Here is a 13046-nt window from a genome sequence, read left to right as displayed (position 1 = left end):
TGTTACTTCTATCATACTGCTGGGAGTTCCCAGAATTCAGAACCTGAAAGTTACTCTCCAAGACCACTAGACTACAGGGCAGGGCATAGAAGTCTTTGGTTTGGGTTCATGGGTAAACCACACATCTCTACTTTTGCTGACAGACACTCAAGGAGTGTTATACTCAAGGAGTATGTTTTGAATTGTTATACAGAAGTGTAGGGATCAGGATTCACCTCCCCCTCAAAAGCCTTTGAACAATGCTTCCTTTTCTTGGACTCCTAATTAGGCAGCTTTTTGCTGTACATCAAAGCCGATTACAGACCATTAAAAAGTGAGGGTATTTCTACACTACAAAGCTTAACCAGTTTGAACTGGAACCTAAGAACAAATATTGTCCTCAGGGTTGTCTGGTGAACTATGACACATAATCCAGTTTCAAACCACTGTAAATCTGTGGTATATATACGAGACCTAAATTTCTCGGCGAGACCAGTGCCTGACAAGGAATCCATACCGATCCAAGCATGCCTACCATGACATGTAACCTAAGACATGCTGGGGTACCTTGCCAACTACAAGGAATACATCTTATATAACATGGATTGGAATCCTCTCACAGTTTCCTTAGACAACAGACATTTACAGTGGACATTTACAGGTCATCACCGCAGGGTTTAATGATGCTAGAACAAGTTCCAATATGATCCCACTTCCACCCTCCTCCCTCCTGGATACACTGGCAGTATTTGCTAGATGATACTCACTGAAATGGTGCAACAGATTCTGGAGGCAATTCATATGTGGATTGTTGTGTTGTCTTGTTATAGAAAAATTTCTTGTTAGAATTTTTGCTGAATGCCATGGTCCAGGGATCTGTGGGAGAAAAAAAAAGAGATCAGATCAAAACCAGAAAGAAACCTAACTGGACTATTGTAAAGCACTCCAAGTAGGCTGTCCTTGAAGACAGTTCCAAAGCTGCAACTGGTGTAGAATGCAGTGGACAGGGTGCCAACAGGCACTATTGGCCGGACACATATTACACCAGTTTCTTGAAGACCTGCACTGATTGCCAGTGTGCATCTGAGCCCAATTCAAAGTGTTTAAGTTGACATACAAAGGCCTAAATGACTTGGGTCCCAAATATCTAAATGGGAGTGCCTCTGCCCATATAATCCTGCCCAGGTGGTTAAGATCTGCAGAGGAGGTCCTGCTGGCAGTTTTGCCTTTGTGAAGTCTGTGGGATAGCAGTGCATGAGAGAGCCTTTTCTGTGTGGTTCCCCGACTATGGAATGCCCCCCCTTTCAAGGTGTGTCTGGCCTCATCGCTGTATACATTTCAACATCTGGTCAAGATGCAGAGGTTTTTGCAGGGTGGAAAATGTTACATGGTTTTATTGTATTTAGCTGTATGTAACCCATCCTGGGACTGCAGGGCGAAGGGCGTTCCATGGAAGACCACCTATGGGAGAATCCACACAGAGGGAATATTGCAAGTACTATCTGCGAACAGGGGCAGTTAAGAATCTTAACTGTAAAGTGCACACTTGCTGTGTATTGTGTCATTTAAAAAAAGAGTCTTGCAGGAAGGAAAAACTTAAGTCAATATATATTTTCTGTACAACAGGGCACTCTTCTTGTGAGGCACATCTGGACAGTTCAGGATATGGTCTAAAGGCATATGAGGCCACTGTCTTACTGAAGATAAGCAGGTCTGAATGACTGACTCCATGAGCACTACATGCACACTGCCTTGAATTCCATGATGGAAGAAAGAAGGGACAGAAATGTAAATAAATAAAATAATTCCCTATGGTATTGCTTCCCTTAAGAAACAGAGGGTTTTTTTGGGGGGTGGGGGTGGGTCTCAGTGGATAAGTATGCTTCACAAGCATTACTGTTGTAAAAACCAAATTCAAGGTACTTCCAAAGAGAATCCAACTAAAAATCATTGGCATGGCTCAAGAGATTAAAAAACTATAGTTTGGCAGGGCAAATAGGAAAAATAGTTTATTATTTATTCAAATACCCCAAGAACCAAAATGTACTAAATGAAATTCACAAAAAGCAAACAAAGAATTTTGTTTTTAATATACCAAGACACTGCCCAAGGAATTCACTTTCAGCAAATGGGTGATGGGCTAAAAACTGAACAAACATTCATGAAATGTAAATAACAATAGCATTTGCAACTAGGACCTGCAACAAAATGTTACTTTTTGGAGTGCTCCTGTTCAGTGTGCCAGCCAAGCATGTCCTCTTCCAGGGTAAATCCATTCTATCCCATCCACCCCAGCTTTCCAAATGCCTCCCCCCCTTCAGTAGACATTGAACATTCAGAGACCACTGAGCATCTTCAGTCCTCACTGTGCAGTCAGGGAGGGGGATCCCAAAAGATTTTTTGTACCTCTGCTAATCTTGGGATTCCCCCAAGAATGCCGATGCCCTCCTCTTGTTTTTCAGTGACCCTGGCTTAGCTGCAATCCTGCTGGCACTCACTAGCTGAATTCACTGTTAGAATGAATGATGGAGCAGGGAAGGCAGCCTCATGTTCCAGTTGATGGACAGAGGATACTGGAATTTAAAAAGTAATTGGCCTGTCCTTGTGTTCTCATTCAGCTATTGGACTGCCCTACTCATTTCAATACTGAGCAGCCACAGGGGAGAAAAGGTATAGCAGGTGAGGCAAGGCATGGGAAAAGAATCTGGGTCTCTGCCAATTACTAAGGGTGGCTTTTGAGGAACAAAAGCAAAGGGGGCATATGAAAGGAAGAAATGATCGATAGCAATCTTCTGCAAGCATTTTGAATTGCTCTTTTAACAAACATTAATAATCCATCGAGTTCTTCCTCCATGACCGACATTTTCCTAAGCAATGCTACCTCAGCTAGGAGAATCAGGATCCAAAGCAGAATGGGAGAGGCAACAAACCAAACAAAGAAATGCTACTCATTTTAGTCTTTTTAAAAGCAAAAAAAAGTTATATAGTAGTCGTGAGCTAAGAGGATGATATTGATCAAAGCAGACATGCATATTTCAGACCTTGGGTTTGACTATCATAACAGTCCCTGAACAGAGAAGGACCTACCACTGACAGTCCGAACGATGCACAGTCCTGTAGGGACAAAGTGCCTGTCATCACGGCCAGTGTAGGACAGCCGTGGTATTCCACCCGAGCTCTTGATGATCTTCATCTCTAACCTGAGCCACCAAACAATGGGAAAACAGGGTGTTCATATACAAAGTAACACAAAATGCACAAAGCACAGGTCTCAGCGACAGATTTGAGAACCAATGTGAGTAGAAGCTGGAGCATAGGGATTTGGTCCAGGGGACCCAATTCAAATCTCTCCTCGGGCATGAACTCAACTGTGGCTACTAACACAACTTCACTTCTCCATTAAAAATAATAGTGACTTATTTCAAGGGAGTACTGCGAGGATAAATAAGAGAAACGAGGGAGGGGGCAGGTCCACAAACGTTGGCTGGCCAACAAAAAAATGATAACTTCCAGGACCATACCCCACCCCCAAGGAAAGGGGTCTTGCCTCTGACCTCGTACTGTGCTTCCAGAACACAGGTGCAGCTGGGTGCTCTGAACATCTAAGAAATGCACAGCCAAAACAATTCCCAGATTTCCTTCCAACTCTGGGGCTGAAGAGGGGAAGGCGAAATTCTTACCACGCTTGTCAAAGGCTGACTGATCACTTGTCATGGCAAGCATGGCAAACAAAATTGTGGAGCCTTGGGTAAGGAAGTTAAGGGACTCTAAATATTAGAGAGAGAGAGAGCTAGAAATGGTTTAGAAGAATTTCACTGCAGCATAACAGACCAGAAGGCTCAGTGGACAGCTTTGCTAACCGCTGTGGTAAAGCAGTCAGAACCCTTATGCAAGGCACCACCACGGAGAGATCCAGGGCTTTAAAAAATAATGTTAAAAAAAGGATTTTGGATTATTGTGCTAACATGGCCAATCCATGGATCCCATTATGCAAAACATAGATGTGCTGACATTTCCCCCAGCAGGCAACCACCCAAGCAAGTATTTCCTATGTCATGAAGAGGGAAAGGGGGTGGACCTTGTGCGTCTGCCAAAAACAGCACTGGAGACTATAGGAAAGCAAGCAAATTTCCTTCCACTAGTCAATATGCATATGCTTCTTTTGCAGAGGCTGACCATTCCTCCCAGTGATGTGGAACTTAACAATATTCTCTGAACAGTTAACAAGTTCAAGTAGTATCCAAACCCACAGTTTTCAGCTTACAAAATAAAGCACTGCAAAACCCGGTATTCTGAGAACTTACCTTAGAAAAATCTTTTCCATGTCCTCTAGCCTGTACACCTCCTTCACTCTGTGGAGAAAAGTCAATGGGCAGAATAATATGCTGGTCACAATATATAACTGCAGAGCTCCTACAAACGCTTCTACAAAGGCTCCAGAAGCACACAGGAAAGCTCTAAACCTGCTGCTGCTGTTGACTCTGTTTTTGCAAATCTTACTCCCTAAACAGTCTTGCTAGACTCCTAAAAATCCTATTTAAAAAAATGGAGTTTCTAGCCCTTATGACTGAGAAAAGCTTGAAAAAGACCAAGAAACCAGAAGACAATAAAAATGTTTTCCAATATCATGACTTCTAAAGCCCATCACAGCATTGTATTGATCTGAGCACTTCATGTAAGCAATACCATTAGTGCTCTGGGTGACTTTAGGTGGCTCTCTAGACATCTCATTGGAGTAAGGTGTGAACCTGCTATTTTGTTTCTGAATCAGCATTAGAGAAACAGAATGAAATATTACACACCTTCTACAAAGAAAACTGGATTTTGAAAGTGCTGGTGACTAGCAAGCTTTATGCAAGTTAAATTCATTATCTAAAAATAAAGTTATGAACATTGAAGGGGGACAATCTCCCTTTAGTACATGATATGCTTCCAAGGTGATCCTTGGTCCTGAACAGACTGCTCTGTCCTGTGCCTGGCTCCTCTACAATTCCTCCAGCCTCCATAGAATTTACAGCCCACAGAAACAGAACCATGTAGGCAGCACTTGGTCACTGATTATTCTGTCTAGGAGCCAAAGCAGTTTATTTTAAGTTTGAAATCTTCATGTATCAAATAGATCTGAAATGGTGTTTCTTAGAAAGGCATCCCTCCCCCCTCCATCAACTTTGCTGCCTTTCTAACGTACAGAATAATTGGGAAGTCCATCATGGTTCTACCCATAAGAACATAAAAAGAGCCTGCTGCATCAGGCCAATGGCCCATCTAGTTCACCATCCTATTCTCACAGTGGCCAACCGGATGCCTATGGGAAGCACGCAAGTAGGGCATGAGTGCAATGCCTTCTCCTGCTCATCTTCCAAAGCAACTGGTATTCCAAGCCATGAGGCCACTGGTCCTGGAGAAGCCCACAAGCAGGACTTGAGTGCAAGAGCACTCTCCCCTCCTGTGATTTCCAGCAACTGGTATTTGGAAGTGTACTGCCTGACTATGCAGGCCGAGCATAGCCATCATGGCTAGCAGCCATTGATAGCCTTTTCCTCCATGAATTTGTCTAATGCTCTTTTAAATCCATCCAGGTTGGTGACCATCACTGCCTCTTGTGGGAGAAAATTCCAGTTTTATAACTATGCACTATATGAAGAAGCACTTTCTTTTGTCTGTCCTGAATCTTCCAATATTCAGCTTCACTGGATGTCCATGAAGTCTAGTGTTATCGGAGAAGGAGAAAAACTTCTCTATCCACTTTCTCCATTCCATGCATAATTTTACTCTCCTTTTCTCTAAACTAAAAAGCCCCAAATGCTGCAACATTTCCTCATAGGGGAGTTGCTCCATCGATCATTTTGATTGCCCTTTTCTGAACCTTTTCCAGCTCTACAATATCCTTTTGAGGTGAGGCGACCAGAGCTGTACACAGTATTCCAAATGTGTCCGCACCATAGATTTATATAACGGCATTATGATATCGGCAGTTTTACTTTCAATATCTTTCCTAATTATCCCTAGCATGAAATTTGCATTTTTCACAGCTGCCGCACACTGGGTCAACCCACCCACAAAGTCTTTTTAATCACTACAACCCCAGAAGCCAGCAAGAATCAAAGAAGCCACACTCACCGGATGGGGTTCATATCTGGTCGGCTAGGTTTAGAGACCGCTTTTACAAACTTCTCTGCTAGCTGAATTCTGGAACCAAAAATAAAGAATTCTGCAGTTTAGGTTTTGAAGCAAAAAGGATTCAAGGCTTATACAATGGGGATGCTAGTTGGAAATCCAATAACAAATCTAAAAAGTGAAAGATGTAATAATTCAGCCCATTTAAGGACAAAAGAAGAGGCCTGTTGGACCAGGCCCCAGGCCCATTTAATTCAGCATTCTCTTCTCACAGTGGCCAACCAGATGCTTATGGGAAGTCTGCCAGTAAGACAAATTCTGGGCAAAGTGTGGCTAAGCAGGCACATGAGAGCTCTTAATCAGCAAAAGAATCCCTTCCATACTAGTCTATGTCCAAATTTTAATATTTGCTTCCTTGCTGCTAATGGAGTTGTCTTCTTTGCCACAGGCTTCCCTTCTCTGACTTAGTGAAAATCAAGAAAAGGTGTACCACATTCCAAAGTTTGAACTGCTTTCTCAAAATCTTCCGGTGTCTATTTGGGCTATTCTGTTGAAATGCCAAGACTCTAGGTTAAAAAGGCCCCCTACCCCCATCAAAGCATATATGCAAATAATTCCCCAAGCTCTACTTACCGCTGATTGAAATGTTGCTCTTGGACATCACTGCCATTTATCACCAAGGCATCCAGGATGTGAATGGCATTAATTTTTCGCTGTGCTTTTCCCTAGGGAGAGGAAAATAGGTGTCTCAAAAAGTGCTGTTATATTTTGTGCATGTTGCAAAGAATACATGTATCTGCATATACACCAGGCTTCAACCTCATTGTTTGCTTCTGAAGTTATAATCAAAAAGTGCCTCTCTTCGGTCACACATCACAGTAAGTCTGAAATAAACAATGGTTCGAAATAAACTGGTGCATCCTGCTCAATCACGCCTGTTTTGCTCCACCCTTTCCTGAGCAAGGAAACAAACCACAGAGTGGTTACCTAAATATTACATGTGAACCTGCACTTGTGATTTGCTTCTCTCAAACAAATCACCAGTGGTAAGCCAAAATGACTTCTACTTGTAGCTTGTTACAAGGTAAACCATCATTTATTCCAAACTATACTTTGTCATGACGTGAACGGCGGCCTTTATCAGGTTCCCCACTACCACCAATATACTGTCTCCCATGAAGAATACTACCCATGTATATGCCTACACTATCCTCAGCTTTAATATTCACTTTTCAGATGTTCAAAACTATTCTCAAATACTAGATAAGACAACACTATATTGTACCTTTGTTGGAAAATAACCAGAGAACAAACCAGGGGAAGAAATGACAGAACTATCCTTTCTGGAACTTGAGCCAATGGCTCATAGCAAATAAAATTCCATTGGCATAGTGCCCTTAAAAAAGTTTCAGGAACCTCTGGATTAAATGAACCTTCCAAAAGAATGGAATGACTACCTAGCTGGATGAATCCAGAGGTCCCTCTAGGCTAGCCAGATACCCCTGTGTAGCTCACAAGCAGGGAGTGATGGAGAAAACACTCTGCATCAGGTAATCATACACATACAGCCCCAGAACATGGAGATTTCATTTTTAATTGTCACTGAAAGATCTATCTTCCATTTAGCTCCTTTAATCCTCTTTAAAAGCCATCTCTACAAGCAGCTAGCACCACATCCAATAGAAAATCCTTCAAATTAAGCACTGTGTCAACAAATAGTTTCTTTTGGCTGTCTCAGCCTTCTGCTAAATCAGTTCCACTGCACATACCTGGACTCTAGTATTTCAAGACTGCAACTTCTCTCTGTACAGTTCATTGTTTTACAAGTCTCTTATGCCCTCCTCCTTACAAGCCTGAAAACTGTTGAACACATAAACTCCAACAAATCTGGCGGCAGCCAACTACCTCTCAAAATGTTCCCTCTAGTATCAGAAGCTACTGAAAGATCACGCAAGACCACAGCAAGCATACTGCAATACCTTATTCAGAAAAGACAAATGTGTGTCAAAGCTATCATGTTGCTGAGTAAGGTAAATCTCCCTTTCTCCATCTCATTAAGAACAACTGAAATGTGAATTAGGCTTTGGCCCAAATTTAAATTACCTATTTTAGGCTATCTGAAACTGTAGAATGTCAAAGAGTTAATGGAATTAAAAATAGTAATATTTTCCTTAAGGTAAATTTAGCAAAATTAGACCAGTAATATATTGGCTTAATGAAAATGGGAAAATTGGTCCCATTGTCATTATAATACATTATGCTTTCTTCTCTTTTCAGATTTCGATATTGGGCAGTTTTTACTGTTTATAGTATTACCTGAAGTTCATTTTGCACTCTATTTCTCACACATCTTTTTAAAGTAGAAAAGGTTATAGCACCATCATGCTGTTTTTATTCTGAATTTTTCCCCTGCTCTAATTACACAGATTTTACTAAGTTTGACAGTTTTTATTCTGTTTTTTATTGTTTATGTACTTCATGGATTTTTTTTTTTTGGAAGCTACTTAAGAAATGTGGGGTATAATTTTTAAAATAGAATAAAAAAGAAATAAATTGTATCAATACCTTGATTTATCCAAACTGAATTTTTAACATATTTTAAGAGGAGGATTGGTGTTACAATAAATGGTAGTTAAAGTCTCAGAAATATTTACATCTTTTCATTTTTGAATATCCCCTGAAAAAAAGCATTTCACACTGGAAACATATTAGGATAAATCATCTTCCATAAAAGCTTTGCTTCTTTATAGTTTGCCACTTTAAAAAATCCTACAGCAATGGTTGTTCTACAAGCTTGATGATTTGGTAAGAAAACTACAGATCTACCTTCACTGAAATACAGCCATTTCTGGAGAGGATAGCTTTGGCTATGTGATCCTATTGTGGAAGAGCAAATGTTTAAATGACTCCACCAAGAGCCCAGTCTGTCAGTCCTTTCCCCTTTGAAAAATGCATTTTAAATTGCTGATAAAAGAAATTGGGCCCCTTCTGAAGAAAAAGCAGTCTCTGACCTCTCCTTTTAGCTCATGAACAATCTCCACAGACAGAAGAGTGTCCCGTGGCAATTCTGTTTTCAAGTCCAGTTTGGTCCAGCGATCTGATGGGCGACCAGCCCAAGTGTATATCTGAGACTTCTGCACGTAAACAAATGGAAGGCAGCAAGATTAGGGACTGAAGGAGTTCACTGAGGAAGCCATGTGCTCTTGAATGCAGTTGGAACTGGGACAGCAGACAGACACATATTGCCACAGTGGGATGTACTTTATAATGAAGCAAAAAGGTTGTCAGCATCAGAAGAACAAAAATGTAAAATATTTTTCAGCATGTTTATCAAGCTTCTTTCTTATCCTCAACAAATGAGGAACTTAACTTCACAGAGGGAAAATCGATTATTAGAATGGGATGGATCAAGAACCTACAAGTAGTTGGTCAATTCATAAAACAAGGTAAATTGGCTTATACTGTAATGTATCAGAGAGATACTGGCAAAGGGAATCCACAGACCAAATGGCCACCATAGTGACTTAATCCAGAAACTGTAACATGCCTACTCTTGTGTATAAAAAGGAGTCGCAGGAACTAGATGAAATTACAATCCAAACTCTTGTTTCTCTCCCACTGAAACCCATTGATATATTTCATAATCACCACTTACCCCTAGTGCTAGAAGGAACTTCTGTTCACTTCCTGATACCATACATCTGTAATCCATCACTGGACGGATTTTTTCCAAGGTTTTTGAGTTGAGGGGTGTTGGTTTGTAACTGAAGATCTCTATGTCAGCACCCTAAAACAAAGGAAGGAAGGATTGTTATCCCACACAGGGAAACCACAATGATGGGCATTAAAGAAGTTCCATGCTACATACATCAAAGAAAAGCCTTTTTCTGTATCCAGTAGCCAGTTGCCACAATAAGATGCATAAAACCCTATCTTAAAGATACTTTCTGTGAAAGTCATTTTCTCAAACAAGGAGGTAAAAGAAGAAACCTAGGGCGATATCCAACTAACACGTCCCATCAGTGCAAGGATTGACCCCTGCACAACAGAAATTCCCCATTTCCCCCCCTGCCCCCTAAATCAGTTCTAGGGGTTTCCCCAAACCTCTAGAGCACATCTGGAGAGGGAATGGGTGCATGCAGGGGGAAGAGAATGGAGAGAGTTCTGTTGCAAAAACATAAATCCTTGCACTGATCGGACACATAGTTGGATACTGCCTCTACATTCTTTGTGGATTAGAGAAGGACTTCAGCAAATGTAACTATCCACAATATCCAAGTCCAAGCTTACAACAGCAACCTTTTGCTATTAACAGCAACTGAGACAGCAAGTCTGGCAGGGGTTTTTTGTATCTTTGCTTTCTACGGTCTCACAATAACAGGCATGCATTTCATCTGAACATACAGAACAAAAACAACTGGAAGTCTCACCTGAATTAGTTCAAAGAATTTGGACTTGGGATCGGAAGAGGATGGAGCAACTCGGGCCTGGTCTGGAATCTAGAGTGATCAAACAGCCAATTAATCTACAAGGATTTGGTTATCACATGCTGTTGCTGGATCAAAATTAACTTGTGTCACAGGTTTCTCAGGTTATCTTTTGTCCCCCTACTCTCTCTGACATGAACAAAAGAATCCAACACATGAGTCGCAGCATCTTTTTTGAAGTGTTATTACAAGCTACTTCAATGGCTTTTGTACATGCCTGGAAAATGCCCAGTAGACTTTGGTAGCTGATATAAATGTGAATAATGGCGACTACTCCTTTGCAGATAAATAAAATACCTTTTTACATAATATGTAATTGGCCTATAAAATATATTGCCATAAAATTCCCCACAATCCCAAGATTCATTCAGAAAAGACAAGTTGCAGCTGAATAGCTGTAGCTCAGTAGAGCACCTGCTTTGTATGCAGGCTCAATTCCTGGCATATCCAGATCGGGCTGGGAAAGATTCCACATCTGAAATCCGGACAGCCACTGCCAGTCAGTGTAGACAATGCAATGGGCCAACTTGGTATATTCCTTGCATATTCCTTCCTATGTTCCTAACTGGTTTTCTTTTTCTCAGGATGAAGTTTATTTTAATCCCATGGCACTATCTACAGCAGGGGTGAGAAACCTGTTGCGCGCCAATTGTAGTTGGACTCAGTCATCCCTCAGGGCCAGCCAACGGTCAAGGATGATGGGAGCTGCAGTTCAACAATTCCTGGCAGACTACAGGTTCTCCATCCATGATCTATTTATTTACTTATTATTTATTATTTCAATTTATATACCGCCCTTAGCAGAATAGCTCTCAGGGCGGTGAACAAACAAGATAAAATACAATATATCATAATAAAAAAGCATAAAAACATATACAAACAAACAGCAAAAAAACACTACAAAAACACAATACGACAAAAATTAAAAAATACAGATTAAAAGATTAAAATGGTTAAGAAAATTAAAATGGTTAAGAAAATTAAAATGCCTGGGAGCATAAAAAGATCTTTACCTGGCGCCGGAAAGATAGAAGTGTAGGCGCCAGGCGTACCTCTTCGGGGAGGCTGTTCCACAACTCAGGGGCCACCACAGAAAAGGCCCTAGATCTAGTAACCACCCTCCGGGCTTCCCGATGGGTTGGTACCCGGAGGAGGGCCTTAGATTCTGAACGAAGTGAACGGGTAGGTTCATAGCGAGAGAGGCGTTCCACAAGGTATTGAGGTCCCACGCCATGTAAGGCTTTATAGGTCAGAACCAGCACCTTGAATCTCGCCCGGAAGCAAATAGGAAGCCAGTGCAGACGCGCCAAGACAGGTGTTATATGCGAAGACCGACTGGTCCTTGTCAGTAGTCTGGCAGCCGCGTTCTGCACCAGCTGAAGCTTCCGAATTGTCTTCAAGGGCAGCCCTACGTAGAGCGCATTACAGTAATCCAATCTTGAAGTTACCAGAGCATGAACAACGGAGGCGAGGTCGTCCCTGTCCAGATAGGGGCGTAGTTGGGCTACCAGACGAAGATGGTAAAACGCATTCCGTGCCACCGAGGCCACTTGGGCCTCGAGAGACAGGGAAGAGTCGAGAAGAACCCCCAAACTACGTACCTGTTCCTTCAGGGGGAGTGTAACCCCATCCAGAACAGGGTTAACATCCACCATCTGAGCAGGGAAGGCATTCACCAACAATGTCTCGGTCTTGTCTGGATTGAGTCTCAGTTTATTAGCTCTCATCCAGTCCATTATCGCGGTCAGGCAACGGTTCAGCACATCAACAGACTCACCTGAAGAAGATGAAAAGGAGAAATAGAGCTGCGTGTCATCAGCATACTGATGGCAACGCACTCCAAAACTCCTGATGACCGCACCCAGCGGCTGCATGTAGATGTTGAAAAGCATGGGGGACAAAACCGACCCCTGAGGGACTCCGCAATGGAGAGTCCATGGTGTCGAGTGATGTTCCCTAAGTACTACCTTCTGGTGACGATCCGCGAAGTAGGAGTGGAACCACTGCCAAGCAGTGCCCCCGACACCCAACTCCGCGAGTCTCCTCAGAAGGATACCATGGTCGATGGTATCAAACGCCGCTGAGAGATCAAGGAGAATCAACAGAGTCACACTCCCACTGTCCCTCTCCCGACACAGGTCATCACACAGGGCGACCAAGGCTGTTTCGGTGCCAAAACCGGGCCTGAAACCGGATTGAAACGGATCTAGATACAAGGCAATTTCAACGAATGTTGAAAATGAGGTCAAATGTTTTTTAGGTTTGCGGGGGAAATTGCTCCTTTCTAAAGGAATCAACTTTTCTATTATACTTTAGTGTTCCACGGAGTAACAATTCATAGTTTGGAGATTACATAATCATATACCAAATCACAACTTTTTACTTTGGGTTAATGAATCAAGAATACAGCATCATGATTCTCTGCTTGCAACCACGAACTTCATTACGAACAATATATGTAAG

At 42.0% G+C, this 13046-nt stretch overlaps 1 protein-coding gene across 7 annotated transcripts in view; it reads right to left on the bottom strand.

Moving 5' to 3' along the window:
* CMTR1 (cap methyltransferase 1) overlaps positions 1-13046 on the bottom strand; it is a 52073-nt gene that overhangs the window by 9419 nt on the left and 29608 nt on the right. For all 7 annotated transcript variants that reach the window (XR_009762374.1, XM_061624872.1, XM_061624873.1 and 4 more), the window contains 8 exons: positions 10527-10595; positions 9752-9883; positions 9108-9230; positions 6730-6821; positions 6100-6168; positions 4284-4331; positions 3067-3179; positions 747-855 (listed from right to left, as the gene is read on the bottom strand). Coding sequence is in view for 6 of the 7 variants with exons in the window: in XM_061624872.1 (XP_061480856.1) it covers positions 747-855; positions 3067-3179; positions 4284-4331; positions 6100-6168; positions 6730-6821; positions 9108-9230; positions 9752-9883; positions 10527-10595 (755 nt within the window). In the remaining variant the exon portion in view is untranslated. The remainder of the gene's footprint in view (positions 1-746; positions 856-3066; positions 3180-4283; positions 4332-6099; positions 6169-6729; positions 6822-9107; positions 9231-9751; positions 9884-10526; positions 10596-13046) is intronic.

This window comes from Rhineura floridana, chromosome 4 (assembly GCF_030035675.1).
Source record: "Rhineura floridana isolate rRhiFlo1 chromosome 4, rRhiFlo1.hap2, whole genome shotgun sequence".
In the NCBI taxonomy this organism is placed as follows: Eukaryota; Metazoa; Chordata; class Lepidosauria; order Squamata; family Rhineuridae; genus Rhineura; species Rhineura floridana.
The sequence above is the reverse complement of the archived record's forward strand: the minus strand, read 5'-3'. Positions and strand labels throughout refer to the sequence as shown.